This window comes from Balaenoptera ricei, chromosome 12 (assembly GCF_028023285.1).
Source record: "Balaenoptera ricei isolate mBalRic1 chromosome 12, mBalRic1.hap2, whole genome shotgun sequence".
NCBI classification, from domain to species: Eukaryota; Metazoa; Chordata; class Mammalia; order Artiodactyla; family Balaenopteridae; genus Balaenoptera; species Balaenoptera ricei.
This window is the reverse complement of record NC_082650.1, coordinates 43,317,127-43,343,613: the sequence shown is the minus strand read 5'-3', so window position 1 is coordinate 43,343,613 and position 26,487 is coordinate 43,317,127. Positions and strand designations below refer to the sequence as shown.

General features: G+C 40.8%; 1 protein-coding gene across 4 annotated transcripts in view; it reads left to right on the top strand.

Moving 5' to 3' along the window:
- SLC35F1 (solute carrier family 35 member F1) overlaps positions 1-26,487 on the top strand; it is a 398,845-nt gene that overhangs the window by 341,488 nt on the left and 30,870 nt on the right. For 3 of the 4 annotated variants that reach the window (XM_059941968.1, XM_059941969.1, XM_059941970.1), the window contains exons 4-7: positions 9,919-10,078; positions 16,399-16,555; positions 18,575-18,627; positions 25,863-26,017. In XM_059941968.1, coding sequence (XP_059797951.1) covers positions 9,919-10,078; positions 16,399-16,555; positions 18,575-18,627; positions 25,863-26,017 — 525 coding nt within the window. The remainder of the gene's footprint in view (positions 1-9,918; positions 10,079-16,398; positions 16,556-18,574; positions 18,628-25,862; positions 26,018-26,487) is intronic. The other variant, XM_059941971.1, reaches the window with a different exon arrangement.

Genomic DNA, 26,487 nt, shown 5'->3' with positions numbered 1-26,487 from the left:
GGTGTGCAAAAGCTTTTGTTTCATTAGGTCCCATTTGTTTATTTTTGTTTTTATTTCCATTTCTCTAGGAGCTGGGTCAAAAAGGATCTTGCTGTGACTTATGTCATAGAGTGTTCTGCCTATGTTTCCCTCTAAGAGTTTTATAATGTCTGGCCTTACATTTAGGTCTTTAATCCATTTTGAACTTATTGTTGTGTATAGTGTTAGGGAGTGTTCTGATTTCATTCTTTTACATGTAGCTGTCCAGTTTTCCCAGCACCTCTTATTGAAGAGGCTGTCTTTTCTCCATTGTATATTCTTGCCTCCTTCATCAAAGATAAGGTGACCATATGTACGTGGGTTTATCTCTGGGCTTTCTATCCTATTCCATTCATCTGTATTTCTGTTTTGGTGCCAGTACCATACTGCCTTGATTACTGTAGCTTTGTAGTATAGTCTGAAGTCAGGGAGCCTGATTCCTCCAGCTCCATTTTTCTTTCTCAAGATTGCTTTGACTATTCGGGATCTTTTGTGTTTCCATAAAAATTGTGAAATTTTTTGTTCTAGTTCTATGAAAAATGCCATTGGTAGTTTGATAGGGATTGCGTTGAATCTGTAGATTGCTTCGGGTAGTATAGTCATTTTCAATGTTGAGTCTTCCAATCCAAGAATATGGTATATCTCTCCATCTGTTTGTATCATCTTTAATTTCTTTCATCAGTGGCTTATAGTTTTCTGCATACAGGTCTTTTGTCTCCTTAGGCAGGTTTATTCCTAGGTATTTTATTCTTTTTGTTGCAGTGGTAAATGGGAGTGTTTCCTTAATTTCCCTTTCAGATTTTTCATCATTACTGTATAGGAATGCAAGAGATTTCTGTGCATTAATTTTGTATCCTGCTCCTTTACCAAATTCACTTATTAGCTCTAGTAGTTTTCTGGTAGCATCTTTAGGATTCTCTATGTATACTATCATGTCATCTGCAAACAGTGACAGTTTTACTTCTCCTTTTGTGATTTGGATTCCTTTTATTTCTTTTTCTTCTCTGATTGCTGTGGCTGAAACTTCCAAAAGTACGTTGAATAATAGTGGTGAGAGTGGGCAACCTTGTCTTGTTCCTGATCTTAGTGGAAATGGTTTCAGTTTTTCACCATTGAGAACGATGTTGTCTGTAGGTTTGTCATATATGGCCTTTATTATGTTGAGGTAAGCTCCCTCTATGCCTACTTTCTGGAGAGTTTTTATCATAAATGGATGTTGAATTTTGTTGAAAGATTTTTCTGCAGCTATTGAGATTATCATATGGTTTTTCTCCTTCAATTTGTTAACATGGTGTATCACGTTGATTGATTTGCGTATATTGAAGAATCCTTGCATTCCTGGGATAAACCCCACTTGATCATGGTGTATGATCCTTTTAATGTGCTGCTGGATTCTGTTTGCTAGTATTTTGTTGAGGATTTTTGCATCTATGTTCATTAGTGATATTGGCCTGTAGTTTTCTTTTTTTGTGACATCTTTGTCTGGTTTTGGTATTAGGGTGATGGTGGCCTCGTAGAATGAGTTTGGGAGTGTTCCTCCCTCTGCTATATTTTGGAAGAGTTTGAGAAAGATAGGTGTTAGTTCTTCTCTAAATGTTTGATAGAATTCGTCTGTGAATCCATCTGGTCCTGGACTTTTGTTTGTTGGAAGAGTTTTAATCACAGTTTCAATTTCAGTGCTTGTGATTGGTCTGTTCATATTTTCTATTTCTTCCTGGTTCAGTCTTGGAAGGTTATGCTTTTCTAAGAATTTGTCCATTTCTTCCAGGTTGTCCATTTTATTGGCATAGAGTTGCTTGTAGTAATCTCTCATGATCCTTTGTACTTCTGAGTGTCAGTTATTACTTCTCCTTTTTCATTTCTAATTCTGTTGTTTTGAGTCTTCTCCCTTTTTTTCTTGATGAGTCTGGCTAGTGGTTGATCAATTTTGTTTATCTTCTCAAAGAACCAGCTTTTAGTTTTATTAATCTTTGCTATTGTTTCCTTCTTCTTTTTCATTTATTTCTGATCTGATCTTTATGATTTCTTTCCTTCTGCTAACTTTGGTGTTCTTTTGTTCTTCTTTCTCTAATTGCTTTAGGTGTAAGGTTAGGTTGTTTATTTGAGATGTTTCTTATTTCTTGAGGTAGGATTGTATTGCTATAAACTTTCCGCTTAGAACTGCTTTTGCTGCATCCCATAGGTTTTGGGCCATCGTGTTTTCATTGTCATTTGTTTCTAGGTATTTTTTGATTTCCTCTTTGATTTCTTCAGTGATCTCTTGGTTATTTGGTAATGTAGTGTATAGCCTCCATGTGTTTGTATTTTTTACAGTTTTTTTCCTGTAATTGATATCTAGTCTCATAGCGTTGTGGTCGGAAAAGATACCTAATGCGATTTCAATTTTCTAAAATTTACCAAGGCTTGATTTGTGACCCAGGATATGATCTATCCTGGAGAATGTTCCATGAGCACTTGAGAAGAATGTGTATTCTGTTGTTTTTGGATGGAATGTCCTGTAAATATCAATTAAGTCCATCTTGTTTAATGTGTCATTTAAAGTTTGTGTTTCCTTATTTATTTTCATTGTGGTTGATCTTTCCATTGGTGAAAGTGGGTTGTTAAAGTCCCTTACTATTATTATGTTACTGTTGATTTCCCCTTTTATGGCTGTTAGCATTTGCCTTATGTATTGAGGTGCTCCTCTGTTGGGTGCATAAATATTTACAATCGTTATATTTTCTTCTTGGATTGATCCCTTGATCGTTATAGTGTCCTCCTTTGTCTCTTGTAATAGTCTTTATTTTAAAGTCTATTTTGTCTGATATGAGAATTGCTACTCCAGCTTTCTTTTGATTTCCATTTGCATGGAATATCTTTTTCCATCCCCTCACTTTCAGTCTGTATGTGTCCCTAGGTCTGAAGTGGGTCTCTTGTAGACAGCATATATATAGGTCTTGTTTTTGTATCCATTCAGCCAGTCTATGTCTTTTGGTTGGAGCATTTAATCCATTCACATTTAAGGTAATTATCGATATGTATGTTCCTATTATCATTTTCTTAATTGTTTTGGGTTTGTTATTGTAGGTCTTTTCCTTCTCTTGTGTTTCCTGCCTAGAGAAGTTCCTTTAGCATTTGTTGTAAAGCTGGTTTGGTGGTGCTGAATTCTCTTAGCTTTTGCTTGTCAGTAAAGCTTTTAATTTCTCCATCAAATCTGAATGAGATCCTTGCTGAGTAGAGTAATCTTGGTTGTAGGTTTTTCCCTTTCATTACTTTAAATATGTTCTGCCACTCCCTACTGCCTTCTAGAGTTTCTGCTGAAAGATCAGCTGTTAACCTTATGGGGATTCCCTTGTATGTTATTTGTTGTTTTTCCCTTGCTGCTTTAAAATGTTTTTCTTTGTATTTAATTTTTGATAGTTTGATTAATATGTGTCTTGGCGTGTTTCTCCTTGGATTTATCCTGTTTGGTACTTTCTGTGCTTCCTGAACTTGATTGACTATTTCCTTTCCCCTATTAGGGAAGTTTTCAACTGTAATATCTTCAAATATTTTCTCAGTCCCTTTCTTTTACTCTTCGTCTTCTGGGACCCCTATAATTTGAATGTTGGTGCGTTTAATGTTGTCCCAGAGGTCTCTGAGACTGTGCTCAGTTCTTTTTATTCTTTTTTCTTTATTCTGCTCTGCGGTAGTTATTTCCACTATTTTATCTTCCAAGTCACTTATCCATTCTTCTGCCTCCGTTATTCTGCTATTGATTCCTTCTAGAGAATTTTTAATTTCATTTATTGTGTTGTTCATCATTGTTGGTTTGCTCTTTAGTTCTTCTAGGTCCTTGTTAAATGTTACTTGTATTTTCTCCATTCTATTTCCAAGTTTTTGGATCATCTTTACTATCATTACTCTGAATTCTTTTTCAGGTAGACTGTCTATTTCCTCTTCACTTGTTTGGTCTGGTGGATTTTTACCTTGCTCCTTCATCTGCTGGGTATTTCTCTGTCTTCTCATTTTGCTTACCTTACTGTGTTTGGGGTCTCCTTTTCACAGGCTGCAGGTTTGTAGTTCCCGTTGTTTTTGGTGTCTGCCCCCAGTGGGTAAGGATGGTTCAGTGGGTTGTGTAGGCTTCCTGGTGGAGGCGGCAGTGCCTGTGTTCTGGTGGATGGGTCTGGATGTTGTCTTTCTGGTGGGCAGGACCATGTCTGGTGGTGTGTTTTGGGGTCTCTGTGAACTTAGTATGATTTTAGGCAGCCTCTCTGCTAAAGGGTGGGGTTGTTTTCCTGTCTTGCTAGCTGTTTATCATGGGGTGTCCAGAACTGTAGATTGCTGGTCATTTAGTGGAGCTGGGTCTTAGCATTGAGACGGAGATCTCTGGGAGAACTCTCACCAATTGATATTATGTGGGGCCAAGAGGTCTCTGGTGCTGCAGTGTCTTGAACTTGCCTCTCCCACCTCAGAGGCTCGGGCCTGACACCCGGCCAGAGCACCAGGACCCTGTCAGTCACACAGCTCAGAAGAAAAGGGAGAAAAGAAAGAACGAAAAATAAATTAAATAAATTAAATAAAGTTATTAAATTTAAAAAAATTTTTAATATATTATTTTTTTAAAAACTAATAAAAGAAAAGAAGAGAGCAACCAAACCAATAAAGAAATCCACCAATGATAACAAGCGCTGAAAACTAAACTAAGATAAACATATAAATCAGAAACTAGTCAGTCACATACAGCCAACCACAAGTCTACAATTGTTCCCAAAATCCACTTCCTCAATTTTGGGATGATTCCTTGTCTATTCAGGTATTCCACAGATGCAGGGGACATCAGGTTGATTGTGGAGATTTAATCCGCTGCTCCTGAGGCTGCTGGGAGAAATTTCCCTTTCTCTTCTTTGTTCGCACAGCTCCTGGGGTTCAGCTTTGGATTTGGCCCCGCCTTTGCGTGTAGGGTGCCCTCTGGCGTCTGTTCTTCGCTCAGACAGGATGGAGTTAAAGCAGCAGCTGATTAGGGGGCTCTGCATCACTGAGGCCTGGGGGAGGGAGGGATATGGAATGCGGGGCGAGCCTGTGGCAGCAGAGGCCAGCATGACATTGCAACAACCTGAGGCATGCCATGTGTTCTCCCGGGGAAGTTGTCCCTGGATCACGGGACCCTGGCCGTGGCGAGCTGCACAGGCTCCTGGGAGGGGAGGTGTGGATAGTGACCTGTGCTTGCACACAGGTTTCTTGGTGGCTGCAGCAGCAGCCTTAGCATCTCATGCCCGTCTCTGGGGTCCACGCTGATAGCCATGACTCACGCCCATCTCTGGAGCTCGTTTAGGCGGTGCTCTGAATCTCCTCACCTTATGCACCCCAAAACAATGGTCTCTTGCCTCTTAGGCAGGTCCAGACTTTTTTCCGGACTCCCTCCCGGCTAACTGTGGCGCACTAGCCCCCTTCAGGCTGTGTTCACGCAGCCAACCCCAGTCCTCTCCCTGGGATCCGACCTCCGAAGCCCGAGCCTCAGCTCCCAGCCCCCGCCCGCCCCGGCGGGTGAGCAGACAAGCCTCTCGGGCTGGTGAGTGCTGGTCGGCACCGAGCCTCTGTGCGGGAATCTCTCCGCTTTGCCCTCCGCACCCCTGTGGCTGCGCTCTCTTCCGTGGCTCCGAAGCTTCCCCCCTCCGCCCCCCGCAGTCTCCGCCCACGAAGGGCCTTCCTAGCGTGTGGAAACCTTTCCTCCTTCACAGCTCCCTCCCACTGGTGCAGGTCCCATCCCTGTTCTTTTGTCTCTGTTTTTTCTTTTTTCTTTTGCCCTACCCAGGTACGTGGGGGAGTTTCTTGCCTTTTGGGAGGTCTGAGGTCTTTTGCCAGCGTTCAATAGGTGTTCTGTAGGAGTTGTTGCACATGTAGGTGTATTTTTGATGTATTTATGGGGAGGAGGGTGATCTCCACGTCTTACTCCTCCACCGTCTTGAAGGTTCCTCACCTGAAATACCTATTTTTAATTTGCAAAGCAATTCTCTCATCTTAGTTCATATTTTCCCGCTAATGGTGGACAAGTAAATAGCCACTAACTTCCTGGAAAAAATGGCAATATGCATCAAGAGTTTAACTCTGTAGTTTCAGGCCAAGAATCTATCCTGAGGAAATATTTAAAACTACCAAGTTCAAATCATTATCCTGGTGTTATCATGATGACTTCAGAGACTTTGCCCCAGTGTTTGAGCATGGTGTGCCTCAGCACCTCCATCAGTCAAATCAGATAACCTGGGGTCGTAGACCTCACTGGCAGGTGTCACTTAAGGATGAGTGATATAGATGACTAAAATTAGCTTATATCTTTAGAGAGGAATGATGCCAGGTAAATCTAAGTGGTAATGAACTTTTCTTTCTGAAGTTCTTCATGTTCTTGGAGATTTTTCAGAGTATAAAATGATTATGAAATAATATTCTTTTGTTTAGTTTTTGGGTATTGATATTTTATAATTTCCTTTTGGATATAGAAATGTATGCAAAGAAAGGTAAATATATTAAAAAGGTTAATGACAGAACCCGAAGGTTTTTCAGTTCATTTTCTGCTTTCACAGCCCCAGTCGTGGGCATCTATTATAATGCTGCTCTCTTTTGTTACTCTAACAACCTCTTTGCTAAGGGGTTAACCTACCAGAAAATTATTGGAAAATTATTTTGTCAGTATGTTTTATACTATATGACCGCTGGGGAAAAGCTGGAGCCAAAAATCACTAAAAAATAATAGCCTGTTTACTAACAGCAACTCCCAAATGTTTTCTGTTTTTTGAGTTGTTTTGTCTCTAGTTACAAAAATCGTGGTGAGACCTCCACCTGTAGCAATTCCTGTTACTGACCTTCATTAAAATATGATTTTTAAAAAATCAGGACAGGACTGCGGCTGATACCAACAGTTTGAGTGGCTGAGTGGCGGGGAGCAGATCACTTCACCTCTTGAAACTTCTGAATGCTCAGTTTTTAAATAAAGGGCTCTGTGATTCTAAATTGGGGAGATACTGCCCCCGAGGGGCACTTGTAAATGTGTAGGAGCATGTTTTTTAGTGGTCAGGGCCCAGTGGTGCTAAATGCCCCGCAGAGAGCCTGGGGCAGTCCTGCAAAATGAAGAATCGTCCCAGACCAAATGCCGGAAGCAGCGTAGATTACCTCTAATTTCCCTTCTGACAGTCAGTGATACCAATCGCCCCTCCATTCTTTGATTCATTTAGTCACCCACTGTTGATTCCCTACTGTATGCTGGGTGCCACGCTTCCCAGCTGAAATGTCCCAGAAACCCTGGTTTGTACTGTAGCCTTCTTTCCCCTTCTCTTCTTTCTAAAAGTCCTCCCTACCCGAAGGGCCAACTGACACTCACAAATAAGGATTTTTCAGCTCAATCCATTAAGAGAACAGATCCCAGGACTCATCAAGTGCTTTGGGGTTTCTAATGACACTGAGAACCAGAAAAGCTCACTTGAGCCCTCCTCAAAGATTGAGGCCTGGTTTGCCTTCAGTAATTCAGGCATAGAGGCCTTCAGCTTCACTGACCAAGGGCTTCCAGCCAGATAATGAAATCCCAATTGTGGAGCATGTAGGTAAATATTCTAACTGTTGATTCAATCATTTCTAATTTTTAAAGCAAAACACCAACTGTCTTATGCCCAGTGAAGAGTTTTCACTGGCAAACACAAATTTCCTAATATACTTAAATGGCATTTGAGGCCAGCTGTAAAACCTGCTTTAGAGCATTTTACCATATCAAGTAGGATCATTAACTTGCTAATTAACTGTGCAGTGGGTGACCATATGCTGTAGTGCAATCCTACCAGCCGTCAAGCCTGAAGTCAGCCCCTCCCGGAGTGCTCTGACGTGTGGGCTTAGCCCCCAGCCCATCACCGTGTTAGGGTTAACGGTGTTACTCAGCGTTATCATTTCCCAGTAACCTCGGGGACAGCTTACTCTTCTGATTGCTTGCTCCATTCTGCAAAGGAGAAGGCCGAGGCACAGAGAAGCATGAGGGTCTGTCCAGGTCACCAACAGCTTTTGGGATAGTGAGAATCCTAAGTGCTGTTTACAGTACCAAAAAGCCATTCTGATGGTCAGGATGCTTTGCAAATATACAGACATTTTTCAGCCTGTAATGAATGTTGGTGACTCTAATTTGCTGTTACTGGTTATTAAAAATCCTTGTATGTATTTGGTCAATAACTATTCTTGGATACTTCTCATAAGCCCAGCAGGACTCTGGGTGCTGGGAATGTAGTCCTGCTCTCATGGAACTCCAGACAAGTGGGGAAGTCAGATATTATGCCAATAATTCCATATTAATTAAGAATTATTATAATTGACACTATAAAGGAGAGGTATAGGATATAGGGAAATCATCGAATAGGACCTGATCTAGCCTAGGGACCCTAGAGGCTTTCTTAAGGAGGCACAATATAGGTGCGAGCCTGAAGAAGGAGGCAGAACTTCAAGAATTAGATGGAGCATTCCAGAAGGAGGGGGATGCATGAAGACCCGAGGCAGGAAGGAAGGGCTTGCTCCAGGTAGGAGATGATGCTAGTTCGGTCTAGGTGGTGGAAGTGGCGTGAGTAGATTTAAGAAGTGTTTAGAAGGTGAATTGGCAGGATTTAATGATCCATAGGATATAGACAGTAAGAGTGAAGGAGTGTTAGGGATCGCTGCCCTGGATCTGGCTACTGGCTGGTAGGGCCACCTGTTTAGGATTCTAGCAGAGGAGCTGCACTGTGCAGTGGGACCAGATCACCAGTTTCTCATTTGGTACATGGAGTCTGGAGTCCTGGGGGCCACCCGTGTATCTAGTGGAGACCCTGCCTCACATGGAGTAACCAGAAGTCACTGCATCTTACCGAGGTGTGGTAGAGACAACCAGTTCTGTGGAGTCCAGAGCATGTGTTTGGAAGCAGGGTATAGACTGGCATTGAGGTTCTCATAATTTACAAAATGCTTCCACATGTGTTATCTTCGAGCTTCACAATGATCTTCAGAGAAAGTCAGTAGGAACTATTATCTTCATTATACTAACAGGTAACTGAGGCTTCCTGAATTTGTGGTTTGCCCAAGGTCACACTGCTCTAAGTAAGGATCTAGTACTCACATTCAGATCTTCTGGCTCCTGACACAAAGGTCTTCCCATTTCATTATGTTGTCTCGCTGCATGACCGGGACAAACTTTCCACCATCTCTTGGGGCTTCCATTTCAGGTGGAATCTCACTATTTGCACAAAATATATAGGAAATGAAGTCAAAGATTTTTTAAATACTCTGTTCATTCTTTTTTCTCCCTCCTTTTTGTTTTTAACTTTTTTTATACGGTATTTTAAAAGTATTTGTAAACTTTTGAGATTAATATTTGCATTTACATTTAGAGCGGTTTTTTTCCTATAAAGAGTGAAATTTCAAAGAGAGATTAAAGTAACTTTTATTGGTAGTGGAGAGAAAGTTCTGGGAGAAATTAAATTCAACTTTTGCCTAGATTCTAATAATTTATAACTATTATAAGACCTCTGCCCCCTCACCTCCCATTCCCAGATCTACTCCCAGAGTGCTGGGACCATCTAAAACGGCTCCGTCTATTCTCCCCACATCTGAGTGTCCCTGTGGAGTCGGCCAGGGTGCTGAGGAAGGTGGATGCCAAGCTGCCCTGACACCATAGGGGCAGGAGAATCTTCACCACCAGCCTGTCTTATTGATTTGCCTTCTCCCCTTTTCTTCACGGCTGGGGGATATTTAAGTAAAGTTCATGTGCATTTGTTTCAGAGTCTGTTTTAATTGCATCAATTTTGGGTCGACCCAAAAACACAGATCCAGGGGAAATGCCCTTTCTACAGAGCAAACTTATTTTTCTGATAGTTTCCATTATATGGAAAGTTTCCCTCTGAACTCCCTATTGTTGCTTCCCTCCTTCCCTCCCTGTAGCTCCTGGACTGTTTTGTGATCCCGGTTGTGATTTTGCTCTCCTGGTTCTTCCTGCTGATCCGGTACAAGGCTGTGCATTTCCTCGGCATCATCGTCTGCATCCTGGGAATGGGATGCATGGCGGGCGCAGATGTGCTTGTGGGAAGGCATCAGGGAGCAGGTGAGTCTCCGTGTTCACCGGGTTACTTGCCTCTGTGGGTGAGACCAAGGCAAGACGTGGAATGTTCACGGTTCATGGTGGAAACAAGGAACCTGGGCTTCCTACTGTCTGTGTCTTACTCGTGTTTGTTCCCTACACCTAAGACAGTGGCACATAGGAGGTGCTTCATACATATTTCTTTAGTGAACAAAGGAAGCAAAATACAGCTTTCATGCCCATTCTACAGGAACTCAGAAACATTCAGATGGTGTTTAAAGCTGAGAGTCAGGACCCACTTGGAGTATGTGTTGGGGATCAAAGCTGCCTGATCCAGACCAGCTAGTAAGAGATGGTGTCAGTGGGTCAGGCCACTCCCGAGCCACAGGGACCTTCCCCACACCCCACCTGCCAACGCCTTCTCTCCCGCGTCAGAGAAAGACTGAGCTTTCAGACTACTGGGTGAAGGTAGGTATACAGGCTTAAGAGTGGATATTTAAACTTTGGAGCCTAGATTAGGAATTCTCGATAATTTTATGAGGGAGAGCTAAGTGCAGTCTCCTCATGCATGTTTCTTGTTGGTTTATTTGTGGGGAGGTTTTGGGTGGCAGTTACAGGTCATTATCTTGTAGACCTACAAAGCTTCAAGGTTTACTCATCAAATTGCTATGAATCTTCTGAGGAGCCCTGATCCAGAACGCTTTCCAGAGGACCACTTTTAAAGCACTGTAATTCTTTAAAATGTACCAAAAATCCTTGAGTTACAGAAGGTTTCAGGGGACAAGAAAAAATTGACGTTCTTTGTTAACATCAGGAATAGGATAGAAAGTACCCACTCTTCTGTAGTTTGGGAATTGCCTTTTCTTCTAGGGAATTAGAGATAAAAAGTTAAAATTGAGGCATTTCTCTTTGAGACTAGGTCATAAGAAATACCTGAAATGAAAGTTATTTATATTTTTAAGTTCCACCATAGAACTTTATGACTGAAAGGAACCTTGTTTGGCTCATTTGTATTTGACACACAAAAACTCCAAAACATAGAGAAGCCAAGTGAGCTGCCCGAGGTCACAGAGCTGAGACTAGAACCCAAGTCTTCTGACCTCCTGGGCAGGCTTCCTTCCCTCTCCCACATTGCTGGGAGCTGAAGATAAAACACAGCAAAAGAGAGACAGCCTCTGTCCTCTCCATATGCTGCCTACACAACGTAATCAGTCCCCACCTCAACAGATGGACTAAAAATACCTATGCCAGCTTTCCCCAAATTCTGTTCTATGAAATAGTGGTTCCATGGGATATTGATATATATTACATGAAAGGCTAGTTTTTGCTCTATACCCATCATGATCCCAATATAGATCATCTCTTTGGACCAATCAGAAAATATTTTTGTCTGATACAACATGCCCAGTTGTTATAAAGTCATAATTTAATTACACTTTCTCAGCTTTGCTTGAACTGTGTAAGTACAGACTGAGCAACATGTACCCTTATTTATGAAAATTTTGCTTTGCTGAACTCTAGCTATTCACCCTGGCCATCATTTTGTATCCATAGTCAAGGAAGACAATTGTCATTATAAATCTAAATATTTACGCCCAAAATGTTAAACAAATTTGAATTGATTTCACTAGGTTGTATTCACTAATCCTGTAAAAAAATGTTTTCTTGATTTCAATTGAAGTGTTAGGAAAGCGGTACTAGTACTATTTAAGAAAAAGAAAGTCCATTTGGGAGTCTTTCAAACGTGGTCATTTTTAAAAAGAGTGCAGGGCAGCTGAAACATGGTGGAGCGGAGTTTTAACTGTCCGTGTGAATCTGTTTAAAGCCCACAGCATCTTTCCTGTTGTAACATATGAAGTACCAGTGTTAACAGAATTAAGTTTTTTCATTGTTGAGTACCTTCCATGCTCATCTGATGGCGCCTAACTACATGGCATAATGTCCTGACAGCAGCCCAAAGTTAGGATCCAAGGGCTCATTTTACAAAATAATGATTGGGCATGCTTACAGCTACAAAAATATTAAATTAGGCAGCAATTTAAGCTATCTTATAAAATGTCCTGAAAAAAGAAAATAACACACTGATTTTGAGGACAATATAATCTTTGTGTTCATCCCTATCAAAAATGTTCCATTTGTTACCACTCTTACCGTAGAGTTGGTTCAATTGCATTAATTCGCCAGGGACGGAACTTTTCTAAAATCCTTCAGGCACTCACCAGAACTTTAATCAGGCATTCAACCCGATTTAAATTGTCATCACTGTATCAGGAAAAGATGACTGACTTAGTCCTTTTTATATTGCTTAGTCCACGGTTCTCCTTAGCTTGGGATTTTGAAAATTCTGTCCTCAAGCACTTTTGATATCAGCTGTGGAGACTCTGCCTTGGAGCCTGTGGAATGGTCTACAAAGTGGGACAGACACAAAAACACTTACATTCCAATTCTATGCTTGTCTCAGGAACAACTGATCATCCACTATAGGAGCTCCCATGCCTTTGAGCTCAGCTGAAAGAAGATGTCTTTTTCCAAGTTTGTCATTGCTAATCGGTGGGACTAATATGTGCATTCCCTCTTTGCCCACCTTCCTCCGCATTATAAGTCTCCTCTGAGAGACCAGCTCTGCATTTATTGATGCATGGGGGAAAGGCATGCAATAAAGTGGCTCCTGAGAATATGATGGATGTTGGAGGGTGTAAAAATGACTTAATAAGGCCAAAGAGATTTCTCCATGACATTTCTACTTTCCTTGGAAAACTTATAGATATAAAAGGGAAGGTTAGAAAATAAGATTAAGATAAAACTCAATTAAAATAGATCCTTATCATAAAATGTATTTCTTGCTTTTCAAAGTATCTTCTTTCTACCACAATACATTTATTGCATCTTATAGTTCACTTATCAAAGATGTTAGATAACCATAATGACATTTTCTTTACTACCAGACATAATTTTATATTTATTTCAAAAGAGAGAAAACATTTTCAAAGAATTAGATAATTAAACATAATTTTTAAAAGTCACAATTTTATTGGTGCCAGGCACGTTCCTGTACATCATCTCATTTAATCCTCCTAATTATGCAAAGAAAGTATTTTTATTCTCATTTTTACAGCTGAAGAAATCAAGGCTCAGGGAAGATAAGAAACATGTGCAAGTACACACCAGTACTAAATGGTGTGGCCTAGATGTGAAATCTTTCTGCTACACCACTTAATACTTATTCTTCCATAATTGTGACTCATGTAAGAAAGGTACCATTGTTCAATTGCAGTAAATTAGGATGAATGACTGTCCCAGATAGGCCAGAATGGAAGGGTTTCCCCAGAAGTGGGACTTTCTGTGCTAAAACCAAGAGAATCCCAGGAAAACAAAGCAGTTGGTCGTATTTAAAACTCAAAAATATTCAGTGAGATGGGTTCATTTTCATAAATTGCATTAGCACTCTTTCAACACTCTAGAATACTATAATTCACCATTTATTCTTGAAATAGTGGTAAGTAATGATTTTAAATAATATTCCCTCTTCTCCTCCCACAACCACACAGACACAAGTATCCCTCCAAACATGGTGTTTCTAGTACTTAATCAAAAATCTAATAAGGAAAACCAACTCTTGCAAAGCTGTCATGACTGGGTTGATTAGAACTAAGAAGCAATCCAAAATGAGAAATGACCAACCCAAACAGACAGGTGGTGATTCAAAGGGAACGATTTATTCACTCTTTTTTAACCACCATTTACTGAACATTTAATAAGTGCCAGATGCTATGTTAAGCATTTTACATTATTTTGCATTTTTAAATCTTATTGACACTATTTTATGGTATCCTCGCCATAACCTCATTTTAATTAAGGAAACACAAGTCAGAAAGACTCTATAGCTTGCCCAATGTTTAACAACTAATAAGTGACAGAGATGTGATTAGAACCCATGTCTACCTGAATTGAAAGATGTCACCACTCAAAATCTTTACCATGAGATGTATTAAGACCTTTTCCATCAGCTCAACTCATTTAAGCATTTACTGAGATCTTATAATGTGCCAGGATCTGTGCTAGGGACCGCAGAGAATATAAAGCGAAGTAAGTCACAGTAGGCCCTTCAACCCTACTGTATAAGAAAACAGGAAGGGGAAGACAGGCAAGTTAACAAATAATAGACGTGGAGCAAAGTGCAGTGGGGGCCATATGCAGTGACAATGGTGTGAAATTCAGAGGAGAGAAAGAAGGCACTGGGTTGAATGAACTTCTCATAATTTCAAATGTGTACATTTGCCCCAAATTTGCAAATCATTATCACTCATTGTGGTTTCAACCATACGTAAATGACACACTTGCTAGATATAATTTTCCCTGTGAACTTTCAGAGAAATTGACTCTACCGTGTCAGATATCTATTGCATTAATAAGGCACAAAACATAGAGTAATATGTTGTAATTTCCAGTTAACTAGATACAAATTGTAGGTACAAAATACTATATCAAACACTGCATTATATAATATGGTTGGATAAAATCATGTCCTAGTTAGTTTAACTATATTTAATCATCTAAGATTTCATACATGCTATATGTATAGGTACCCACTTTCAAATGATTTAAAAACTGATAAATACACTTACTAGTACAATTTTAATAAGTAATATTTAATCACTTTGTTACCGATAACTTGGGAAATACTTCTAAACTTGCAGTTACACAAAATTGTATCATTATTAACAATAATTATCACTGCACTGGTGAAAATTCAAAGTACTCGGCAGTAGATTTCATATAGTCAAAGGCTTAACAGAATAGGCCATAATGATATAAATGTGGAGTTTGAAAAAGATTGTTGAGACTATTCACTGAAACAGTGTGGCCTCTTTTTAGGACTTTTAAAAGATGGACTGATGTTTCCCTAATTTCTATTAAAATAGTTTATTATAATTTAACTTTCCTGAATCTATTCATATAAAATTAATTTCATGTAACCAAGAATTCTTTCGAGCAGCACTTCCACACTTCACTAATACAACAATAATTGATATTCATAATAATGGCCCCATGTCATCACAAGACTCTGAAATGGATCCTTATTGAAAAGTGACTGAATCATGTTCATTATAATTTTATAGTCTTAGTAATGGATACTTTTTACTTTATGGGTTATTCCGCAAATGAACTCCTTAAAATTAGAAGTTTTGTCATGATTTCCTAGTTGACACATAAAAAAAGATTCATCAGGTTGCTCTGTAACAGCAACCTTCATTTCCCTGGAAGACACACCCAGGGACACAGCCGTGAGGTCTGGTTCCTCATTGGAGCCTCCTCATGTTCTTGGGCCACCCACTCCCCATGAGCCCCGGGAGGGTTCCCAGCCCTCGCAGTTCCACGCTCTCAGCTCCATTCCCTTGAACTCCAGCAAGCTCTCCTGCCTTCCGGGGTATCTTTTCTCTCTCTGATTCTTACCAGCAGTGGGACGCTGTCTTAGAAAAAGTGACAGTAATTAGAGTGAAGAGGTCTCTCCCCAAGCCCAGCCCAGATTCTTTTATGTGAAACCTCTTCCTAGAGAATGTGCAGTGGCCCCAACTGTACAGTGAACATCTGGCTCTGCAGTTTTAGGTTGTTCCAGCTAATCTGGAAATCCAAGGCTACTCTAAGGTGGGTCTCTTCCTTAGAATCACGCTGGAGAGAGCGCCCTCCCAATCCCGCACCTCTTCTGCCCCAGAGCTGCATGTCTGCTGAGCTCCGATGAGCCAACTACAGAGGACACAGCTGGAGGCTCCTTGGGTACAAGCCCACCGTGAGGCCACCGGCTGCTGATTTCCACTGTCCTTCCCTAGCTTCACACTTCCTGGAGTGGAAAGAGTTGGCCTAAGTATAGGAAATAGCTAGGTGCGTAATTTATGAGAGATTGGACAGGAACCAAAACTAACCAAAACTGAATTTAGAACAAATAGATATTTTTATGAAAGAAGAAAAATACTAATGTGATAATGAATTACATATATTTTCACCCTTATGTTACTTACTTTAGGGGAGTTGAACATTTCAACCCATAATCCCTTTCACTCAGACAGAAGACATGGGGCTTTATGGAGAGGGTACAATCTAGAAGAAACTGGTCCCTTTCTTAGCTAGGGAAGACTTCTTGTTGGGGATGTAGGCAACCTTTTTGTATGACAACGTAACTGGAGCACACATAAACGGACTTTACTAAATCTCAGTTGGCAAAATACAGAACTTCTATAAAAATGTCAGAAAAGAATAGGCATAGGAAGCTGATTTTGCCGATGCCAGATTCTTGTTAGGAAAATTTTAATAAAGCTTCCTCTTTTTTTTTTTTTTTTGGTTCCTAGGGGAAAATAAGCTGGTAGGGGACCTTCTGGTCTTAGGGGGAGCCACGCTCTACGGTATCTCTAACGTCTGGGAAGAATACATCATCCGAACCCTGAGCCGAGTGGAATTCCTGGGAATGATTGGACTCTTCGGGGCATTTTTCAGTGGAATTCAGTTGTGAGTAAAAATAAGAAATTCAGGCAGTCGATACTCTTAGAGCTTATTCTTACAATTTGTTTTTCATTTGGGGTATGGTTGTTCACTTTATTTTACAAAAATCACAGGTAGAAACCTGTCACCAACCTCCCACATGAAATCTGAAAAACGCAATATCTTTATTAGTAAATTTCCTCCAAACTAAATGAATTTTTAATGGATATATTTAGTGGACTTTGAAGATAATTTACAAGAATGCATGAGAAGTACGTTGATTCTCCCAAACCAGCCAATGAGGTTTTACTTAGAGAAACAGACAAACTAAGTGTAAATGCCATGGTTTGATGCACTTCCAAAAAGGGGCATTCTGTTTACTACTGACAACCAGTAAACTAGTCTTACTAGTAACCACCACTAGAAAACTCATAGTTTAAATTTTCCTTTTATAAATTTTTTTCTTTTATTGTGCATGGATTTGCACAAGTGAACCATATTCAAATTCATCTGTTAGGGAATTCCCTGGCAGCCCAGTGGTTAGGACTCAGCACTTTCACTGCCATGGCTCAGGTTCAATCCCTGGTAGGAGAACTAAGATCCCACAAGCAGTGCGGCACAGCCAAAAAAAAAAAACAAACAAAAACGAAAAACAAAAACCAAATTCATCTCTTAGAAATTTAGTGTTTCCATTTTCCTTAAACGAGTGAAGATATAACACAGGCATTCACTAAGCATCAAAAAGTCAGAAACAACAATTTAGCAATAATTCTGACATTGGAACGTATAAGTCATCACTGACTAGGCCTCAGAAGTTGTTGCGAGAATAAGTGTCAAACAAAGCATAATTTTCCATCAATAAAGGCCATGGATTTTAGTTTCACATAAGAGATAAAGAAGGATAGTATAACCTCCAGTCTAATTTCAGCAAATCCCTCTCTGCAAAGCAAGTAATTCTGATTTCACCAAATCACTTTCTACAAAGTAAGTTCTTTGTACTGGGGCAATGTCTGAAATTATTTATGGAAGCTATTTTGGCATCACTTTAAACTGGTTTTGCAAATAGGCTGTTTCCAAGAATCCTCCAAACTTCGGTATCCTGAGATACAGGTGAAAAACTCCATAGCAAACAAGGCAAGGACATGGGAAGACTCCCTAAGAAAGATTTATTTTTGGTTCATTTTGAAAGCATGCTGGCATTTTAAAGTTCCTAAATTTGGTGCTTCAGCTTTGTAAGAGGAAAAGAAATAGCCTAGTTCAACTGTTCATAACCAACATTGTGTAGATGGATGTCTCATTTTATGGATTATTATTCTTGAATCCAAAAAATATCTTCAGAGATCTAGCACTCATCTGCTTCAGTTATAGGCCATTAGAGCTGACAGAGCCCTTCAGAAACACTGCTGCCAAAATAGTGGAAGTGACATATGAGTGTGTTTGGCAAACGGGATACACTGAGGGCACACTGAAACCAAAGGGACACTGGTGGAGCCGTGCCCCCTCCCCTCCTGGTCCTCTTCCAGAACAGTGGTTCTCAGAGTGTAGTTCTCTGACCAGCAGTACTGGCACCACATGAAAACTTGTCAGAAACACACATCCATGGGCCCCACCCAGATCTACTGAATCAGACTTTCGAGGGATGGGGCCCAGGAAACTGTTTTAACGTGCTCTCCAGGTGGCGGTTTTGTACATTTAAGTTTGAGAACCACTGCCCTGAAGAGTGCTCAATCAGAAAACTGATTAAACCTGCAACCTCGCCATATACTTTTGAGAAAGCATCTAAGCAAGAAGAAGCAAAGGCTAGAGGCAGACTGGGTGAGAAGGACTGCGGAGGGTCTGTGCTCCACCATGCCCACTGGCTCACTCACCAAACAAGATCCTGCAGGGATAAACCTTGGGCTGGGCTGCCTAATGAGACTTGCCTCTGCGTGATCCAGAGTAATTTTTGAAATTCAATTGATTGCTTCATGATTTGTATAAATCTGGTAAGTGAAAAAAAGAAGTAGGACGCATTGCTTATCAGGTCTGCTTTCTTTCAATTCGCAGAGCTATAATGGAGCACAAGGAGCTGTTAAAGGTGCCCTGGGATTGGCAAATAGGTAAGGGGTTTGCTCACCTGAGATGCTGTTTTTAGTAAACCTGAGAAATAACGTATGGAGAGTGACGGGGGTGGCGGTGAGGCACAAACAAGGAAAGGACTTAGACTGCAAGGGACAAAAGAAAAGGACACCCCCTTGTCACTTTAGGGATTCGTACACACTAGAAGAGACTGAACTGTATGATTCATAATGTTTCTTAATTGAGCCTCTGCCCATTATCATCGCCCAGATGCCATTAGTGTAGACACAGAAGTATGTTATTAGGTTAAAGACCAACTGGAAAGAAAAAGTGCCCCGAGGCAGTGGTGAGACACAAATGACAGCAATTTGCTCCAGCTGAGAAACACCAAACTGACGTGATCATTAAAAAGTGGCACTTTAGTAAAGGAAAAAAACTGAACTTAACAAAAAGGCACAGAAGAAAACAAGGTAATGGGCATTCTGAACCCATAAAAACCTTTTCAGAAGGGAGCAGTTTGCACAAAAGACATGGTTAATTGATCTCCAGATGGACTTGGTGGAAAATACCAGACAGACTTTGAGCTACTTAATAGTCAGCCAGAGCATCTAGATGCCACCTGTTTCTAAAGTCACTTTTCTCTAAAAAAAATTTAGGACAAGGATTTAAGATCCCAGGTGATGCTCTAATAATGATCACTCAGCAAGCCCTAGACGGGACTGACCTACCCTCAGCCCTGAAATATCCCCTCAGTGTCTATACCAAGACACCTGGGTTCCAGCAGTGAGCACAGAGCTTGGCTTATGGGCATGCTTGGGAAGTGTGTGCCCGGGTGAAAATACAGGTGGTTCTCCACTCTGAAGCTGGCCGTTTGAGCCATCTCCAGCTTCTATGAGCTTTCATGGAACTGACAGCTTCAGTCAAATTCTGCTTCTCCGAACAAGGACAACAGTGACATAAAGCTCCCTGCATCACTTTACCTACCCTTGACCCTGAAGCATCCAGGGTTGACTTGCTGCTGACAGAATGGCCTCTGAAGGCACACCAGGTGCTACAGAATTATGCACGACTGCCCCTGGGGTTATCTCTAGTGACTTCAAGGGCTCCCCAGCCCTTGTGTCTGTCACAGAGTCCTGCCGTTTAATTTCTCCTGAGATGATACAATTAAGTGAAAATCAATAGAGAGAAGGGATTGTAGGGAGGAGAGGAAGGCGGCTGGGAAAGGAAGCCAGCTGCAGGTTACAGCTGCATTGACCTTTGTGATTCTCAGAGCCAGGATGTTACCTGTGCTTGGTAACACTTCACATGCAGTGGTCCATGAGTATAAATTAATTTTATATTAATAGTAGTAGCACTAATAAAAAATAATTTGTCCTCTAATTATGTGGATGTCACGTGCATGTCCACCAAGGTTCTGTTATAATTCAGTGTTAGTTAAATATGTCATCAAAAGGTAGTTTTATTCTGAGCCCTCGTATTGCCATTAAAATGTCAATCTCCTGTGGTCCAAGATGATGAAGGGAACACATGATAAAACCATTCGTTTAAGTTCTGACTGGAAATGAGGCTCAGGTGGTCTAGAAAAGGAACCAAATATTCATCTTTTCTTTCAGAAGCACAGGTACGGGTTGAGTGTTTTTACACCATGGCCATCTTTGTCCTCCTACCTCATCCTGACCTACTACAATGTTCTACTGCTTGGTTCAGTTCTAGGCACATAAAATTCAGTGAATAAATGTTTATTAAATGAGCGAATGAATGACAAGCAAAGGAGACGGGCTGTCCTGCCCTCTCTTATCTTACAAAAATATAGACAAAAGGGAAGCGGTGGAGACAGGGCAGGAGGCTTAGGCTTGGCATTGCACTTTCTTTCTGGGAAACCAGGAGATGGCGTAGCAGCTACTGGAACTCATGGACCCTAGAGGCAAGGAGGCATCAAGGGGATCAGCCTCCCATCAAGGCCTCCCCATGCTCCACGGGAAATCACCGAAGAGTGCCAAGCTCTCATCACTGTGTCTTGGTGGAGCGCTCCCAGTGTCTTAGTTAAGAAACCAAAATCCAAGACTATATCTCCCAGTATCTGTCAATGCGTTTCTCTCCCTTCCCTCTCTCCACATCAGTAATCCCCATCATATAGTCTCTTGGACAGCTCCTATGGTTGCCATTTTATCAAAGTAAAAAGATTTTTTTTCAATGGAGCAAGTGGGGTAATAAACATGTTTCATATTTTCTGGATTTGGAAAGCATTTTTTAACAGATTCTGTTATTTTCTAATAATATTGGCCAATTGCAAGATACAAAGAGTAATTAAAAGCAAGAAGATAACATTCATTTATTGATGCTGTTTGTTTTTATTTCTTTGATTTACTCTACTGAACAGAACGACTGGGTCTGGTTATGTAATCATGAGACTCAAGTGAAATTTAAGACCTAATAGAGCTAAAATGTCCTGCTGTGGAACAGGTGGACAGATTAGTCAGAAATCTAATAACTAGCTTAAGCGTTCCCTTTATCCCATTTGCCATATTGTGTTGAAGGACGTGTGAACAAGTGTTAGCTGACGTGCAAGTCTAGCGTCAGAGGAAGAAAAAGTGTGCAGTGGGTCAGCCAACGCCAGTTCGTGGTGCGCTGGGGCTTCACTTTTCTTGCCGTGGGTGATGCTTGCTTTGGTTTTGGTTTTGGTTTTGTCCTAGAGTCCAAAACAAGAGATTTGACCTTTCCCTGAAGATGCAGTAATGGGACCACAGAGCAGGAAAGACCTTAAAGATCATTAAGAATACAGCCTTTCTTTTTACCGATGCTGAGCTGGAGGCCTGGGGAACTGAGGCCGCTCCTCTGGGCTCACGGCTGCCTGTGGTGGGACTAATTTGCACTCTCTGAGTCATCTCCCCAGCCTGGTGCCTTAGTGCATATGTCCTGAGAAACCATCTTACCTCGCTTTTATTTTTAAGAATTAAAAATAATGTTTTAAAAATCTAGTCTAGTCAAAGGAAAGTAAAAGAACACCAGTGACACCAGTGGGATCCCAAAGAAAGTGATGAGATAAAAATATGCAGCATACACAGACACGTACTTTATACATGTGTATACCATATCCATCATATATAAGCATATATAGCACATATCACATGATGTATCATGTATATATGATGTGTTGTGTATATATCATATATAAAATGAGATGCTCATTACAGTCAAATAGGATGGCTCATCCAAGCCCCATTTCTCTTCATAATAATTAGACAACATAGGTTAGTAGTATGTGCTCAGAATTTAAATTCAGGCAGCCTGAGTGACCTGAGGGCAAGCTACTCAACCTCTATAAGCTTGTCTTCTGCCTGTTTGCTCACAGATCTCTTTCTTACCGTTACTCTGCTCTTCATTGCAGAGGCTGACAACTGACTCATGCAAAACAAACAGTGCTTCCCAGGCTGCTTTGTTAACTGGCTTTCAGTTAGATGTGGCCAATGGGAAGCAGTAGAAGGGGACTGGAGGGTGGGAGAAAGAAAGAAACCACGGAGTGTCTCCTTCTTTCAGGTCAGGTCTCTAGAAATGGCTGTGTCCTCTGATTATTCCTCTGCTGGGCTTCCCTGACTTCTGACCTCTGGTAACATGCCCTCCTCCCTGGATCCCTCTGGCTCCAGGGGTGTGAATAATTTACTGCTATTGCTAATGTCTGGGTTGCCTCACCATCCCTGTTTCCCCATCACCCATTCAAACACCTTTTTAACTTGTGCCCCGTATTATATTTCCTCTTTTGAACATGGTATGGACTGCGTTTTTGGACTGATACACTCTATAAGCCTATTTCCTCACGTGTGTAAAGAGGATAACAATAGCAATGGCAGCAAGGGCATTATACTGTTATGGAGATTAATTAATGTACATAAAGTACATGACACATAGCAAGTGCTCAATCAGTATTAGCTGGTAGTATTCTTTCCAATTTCTTTAGCTTAAATCTCTTTAGTGCGTGAGGACAAGTTCTACCAAATTCTGTCTTTAGTGAGAGGGAAATCATTTCAAATAAGAAATGGTTATACATATACTTTGTTAATGTAGTTATTGCACCCATCATGTGGTTGTCAGTCAAAAAGTAATTCAGTCCGTTTGTTTGATCATGTCAATCGATTGTTTGAAAACCCCACATGCACAGCAAGTTGGGCCTTCAGATGCATCACTTACGTCCATTAACTAGCTAATGTCCATCTAAGAACAACAAATCAGTAAATTGCAGCAATACTGCATTCCCACTCTCCACTTAATCATGTGTTCACTTGGCTGACCATGCTTTGCTCACAAAACAGGATATTCACACACAAAAACATTGGTTGACCCAGCAAAGTGATTAACTATGACGGTGTATATATTTCACTCCTATCCCTCTAAATTTAATTTCTGCAGTTTTTAAGAACAGGTCTAGAGTGTTTAAGCTTGGAGCATCTCAAGGTAGCCTGATGAGTAGAGTGAAACTCTGCTGTGTATCTATTTTCTTACACTCCTTGGCTCACCAATTTGCTTGTAAAGTCACACCTCTTCTCTGAGCTGCCAATTGTATATCCACTCCCTACTGGACAAATCCTTTTGGATGATGCGTAAGCATCTAACACCTACCGTGTTCAAAATAGAGCTTTTTATTTCCCCTGATAACCTGGTCCTCCTGCTCAGTTCTCTCCATCTCAGTAAATGGCATCATAATTCACCCAGTTTCTAAATTAGCCAGAGCCCATGTGAACCCATAGGTGTCTTTGACGCTGTCCTTTTCCTCGCTACCCACATCCCGTCTACCAGCAGGGCGTGTTGAGTCTTCGCAGACCAGCCACTTCCCTTCGTCTCCACTGCCACTCCGAGCAAAGCCACCAGCATCTCTTGCCTGGGCTGAGACCCTGCACTCCTCACTGGTCCCCTCCGTGCTTTTCTCCTTCAGTGCCTTCTCCTCACAGTAGCCAAGGTCATCTTTTAGAAATGTAGATCAGACGTTAGCCACCTGCTATGAACTCCTCAGTGGCTTCCCATTACAACTAGAAAAAGATCGATTTCTTTCTAAGACCTACAAAACCCCACATAATCCAGCCCCTGCCTAATTTTCCAACGTCCTCTTTTATCACTGCCTCACTCTGTTCCTCCTGCTCAGATATTCTGGCCTCTGGCAGCTCCTGGAACCCATCAGGGTCTTTTACATTTGTAGGTCCTCCTGCCTAAATTATTTTTCCCCTGGCAATCTCCTTTAGTCCTTCAGCATTCAAGGTAAGTGCCACCTCCACCCCTCCTAAAACAAGCCCCCTGTCATTCCTCATAGGAACCCTTTTCTTCCTTCATAGTACTAATACCAACTCTACGCTTCCTGTCTATCCTGTTTTCCATTGTATTGCTAACCCATAGCAGAGTCCCTAGAGCCTAGTAGGTACTCAGTGAATACCTGGGTGAATAATTGAGTGAATGTAAAACATCAGATCTCACATGTGAGAGTCCATAGTGTGCTAGGTAAAGTGATGGGAGGGTAGGATTGTGGAACTTCCTAGCCCAGTCATGTATAATCGAAAAAATAAAAATTTTTAAGGCTCTGGTTCCTGGACTATGTTCTGATCAAGTTTGATTACTTTTAGTGGATTAATTTAGGATATATTTTATCCCTAGTCTGTTCCTCTCAGATTCCTTAAAGGAATACTGAATTAATTTTTATGTCTTTTCATGTATTAATCATAGGTTATTTAATATTGCATTTTTAGTAACTTGGTTAAAAGGAAAATGAATTATAAGTAGCATGAAACCCAAGTACAGGAAAATTGAACATTTAGGGAATTAAAACTTTGGATGGGGAGCCAAAAGCCATCTGACATTACCATGACAGAATATCCACGAGAGGACTTGTATAATTTACTGAACGAGAAAAGTGATTATTCCAGTTTCCTCTTAGGGCATTTCCACCACACTAGAGGGGGCTGTTGTACTGAGTTTGCTTACTTAGTGTTCAAAATAAAATTCTTATATAGACTTGGCATGGCTTTCCTGAAACTTTCCTTAAATATCAGAAACATATAGAATAATGATTCATGCCCTGAAATGCTTTTCATATGGGAAAACCAAATTTCTCCATGGAGGGATCCCTGTTCTTCACAGTCAAAGGGACTGCATGTCTAGTACCTACCAAATCCTCCAAAATTCATAGGATTCAAGGGAAGTAATCTGCCCACAGCCTAAAGCAGACACATGTAATCAAGGTTCCTTTGGAAATGTTGGATATTTTATTATATAAAAATGCCCAGAGATCCACTGAATCGCATTACTTATGCTTATTCTATGCCTTATTCTTTCAAGGTAGAGAAATGAGCATAATTTTTCTACATTTGTGTTACGTCAACATCTAGGAAGTGATGAACAAAACTCTAGATTTAGCCATAATCTTCTGTTTGGGACTCAACAAAATTATGTACTTATGGAATTAGTATTAACAATTGTGTATCTAGTTATAATGAGAGACAGAGAAAGAGAGAGAGAATTTCAGAGGATGAGGGACTGATCATATAGCATTTTAAGGGCATTTTTTTCGTCTTTTTTATCTTTCTGTTTTGCAAAACTTCGTTCTTTGATGGTCTACAAAGCATTTACCTATCTATTTCTAAAGCAGCAGAGCCTGCATGTGAGAGCCCATGGTATGCTAGGAAGAGTGATGGTGGAATAGGACTCTGGTATTGGCGGTAGGGCTGAGCAGGATTCACAGATCTGGAAGAAACTGACAGATCATCTTGTGTCAAAGCAATGAAGTGATTTGCCCAAGGTCACACAGTTAGGACTTCAGTGCAGTACTCGGACTTAGTCCACATCTCTTTGTCATGTAAGCCCTTCCATTTTAAGGACTGTGTAGTTATTCATCGTTGTGGGCAATACATGACACCAAGTAATTTCGTTCCTATGTTGCAAATAAAAAAGAAATGAAAAAAGTTTTAAAAGACATGGGTACTAGAAACTACTTACAGCACAACCAGAAATAGAATTTAGAAGACTTGACCCTATGTTCTGACTGTAGCCACTAAGAGTTACTCCTTCCCGGAAGAAGCAAAACATCATATATGTGTGAGAAGCATGTGGTTTTTGTTCCACGTGCAGATTTTCACTTTTTGCTTTATGTTTTAGCTATGTATTGCCCAATAATAAACATCCGTTAATAGAGTGAAAGATAAGTCGGGGGGCACCATTCCCCTTCCTTCACCCACTGTGGATCCACAGAGGCCCTGGAAGAGGCTGTGACGTCGCCTCTCTTTCCTCTCCCCATCAGGACTGCTCTACGTTGGCTTTAGTGCCTGCATGTTTGGTCTCTACAGCTTCATGCCAGTGGTCATAAAGAAAACCAGCGCCACTTCGGTCAACCTCTCCCTGCTCACCGCAGATCTGTACAGCTTGTTCTGTGGATTGTTTCTCTTCCACTACAAGGTAAGTGGAGTCAGTGCTCCTTTCTGAAGATGATACTTTGTAGGAAGGAATGCATATAGGTAGGAATACTCTGCTGCGGAATGGCCCCAATTCTGTGATTTTGCATTGAGAAGCAGGAATGCACCTCTGTGTGCTAACCCCTATGACCTGGGTATTCACATTCCAACTGTAAGACTGAAGCAACATTTTGTCATAAGAGACTAGTCACTACAGACATTTGATAGTGAAAGATAAGAAACAGCTCTAGAGGGAAAGGCTTTCAAATAATGGGGGACAGTTTTTCTGACATCGTTCACCCCAGAAGCTACTCTTTTTCCAGCCTGAAGCTAGGGAGACTTGTACAATCCTCAAACTATTGCTGCCAAATGGATTCTGCCAAAGGCATCGGAAGAGTGTATTCTCATTGCAGAAAAGACACAGTTCCTGCAGTTTCTGTTTTGCATGTATTTTTATAGCAAATATGAATGGAA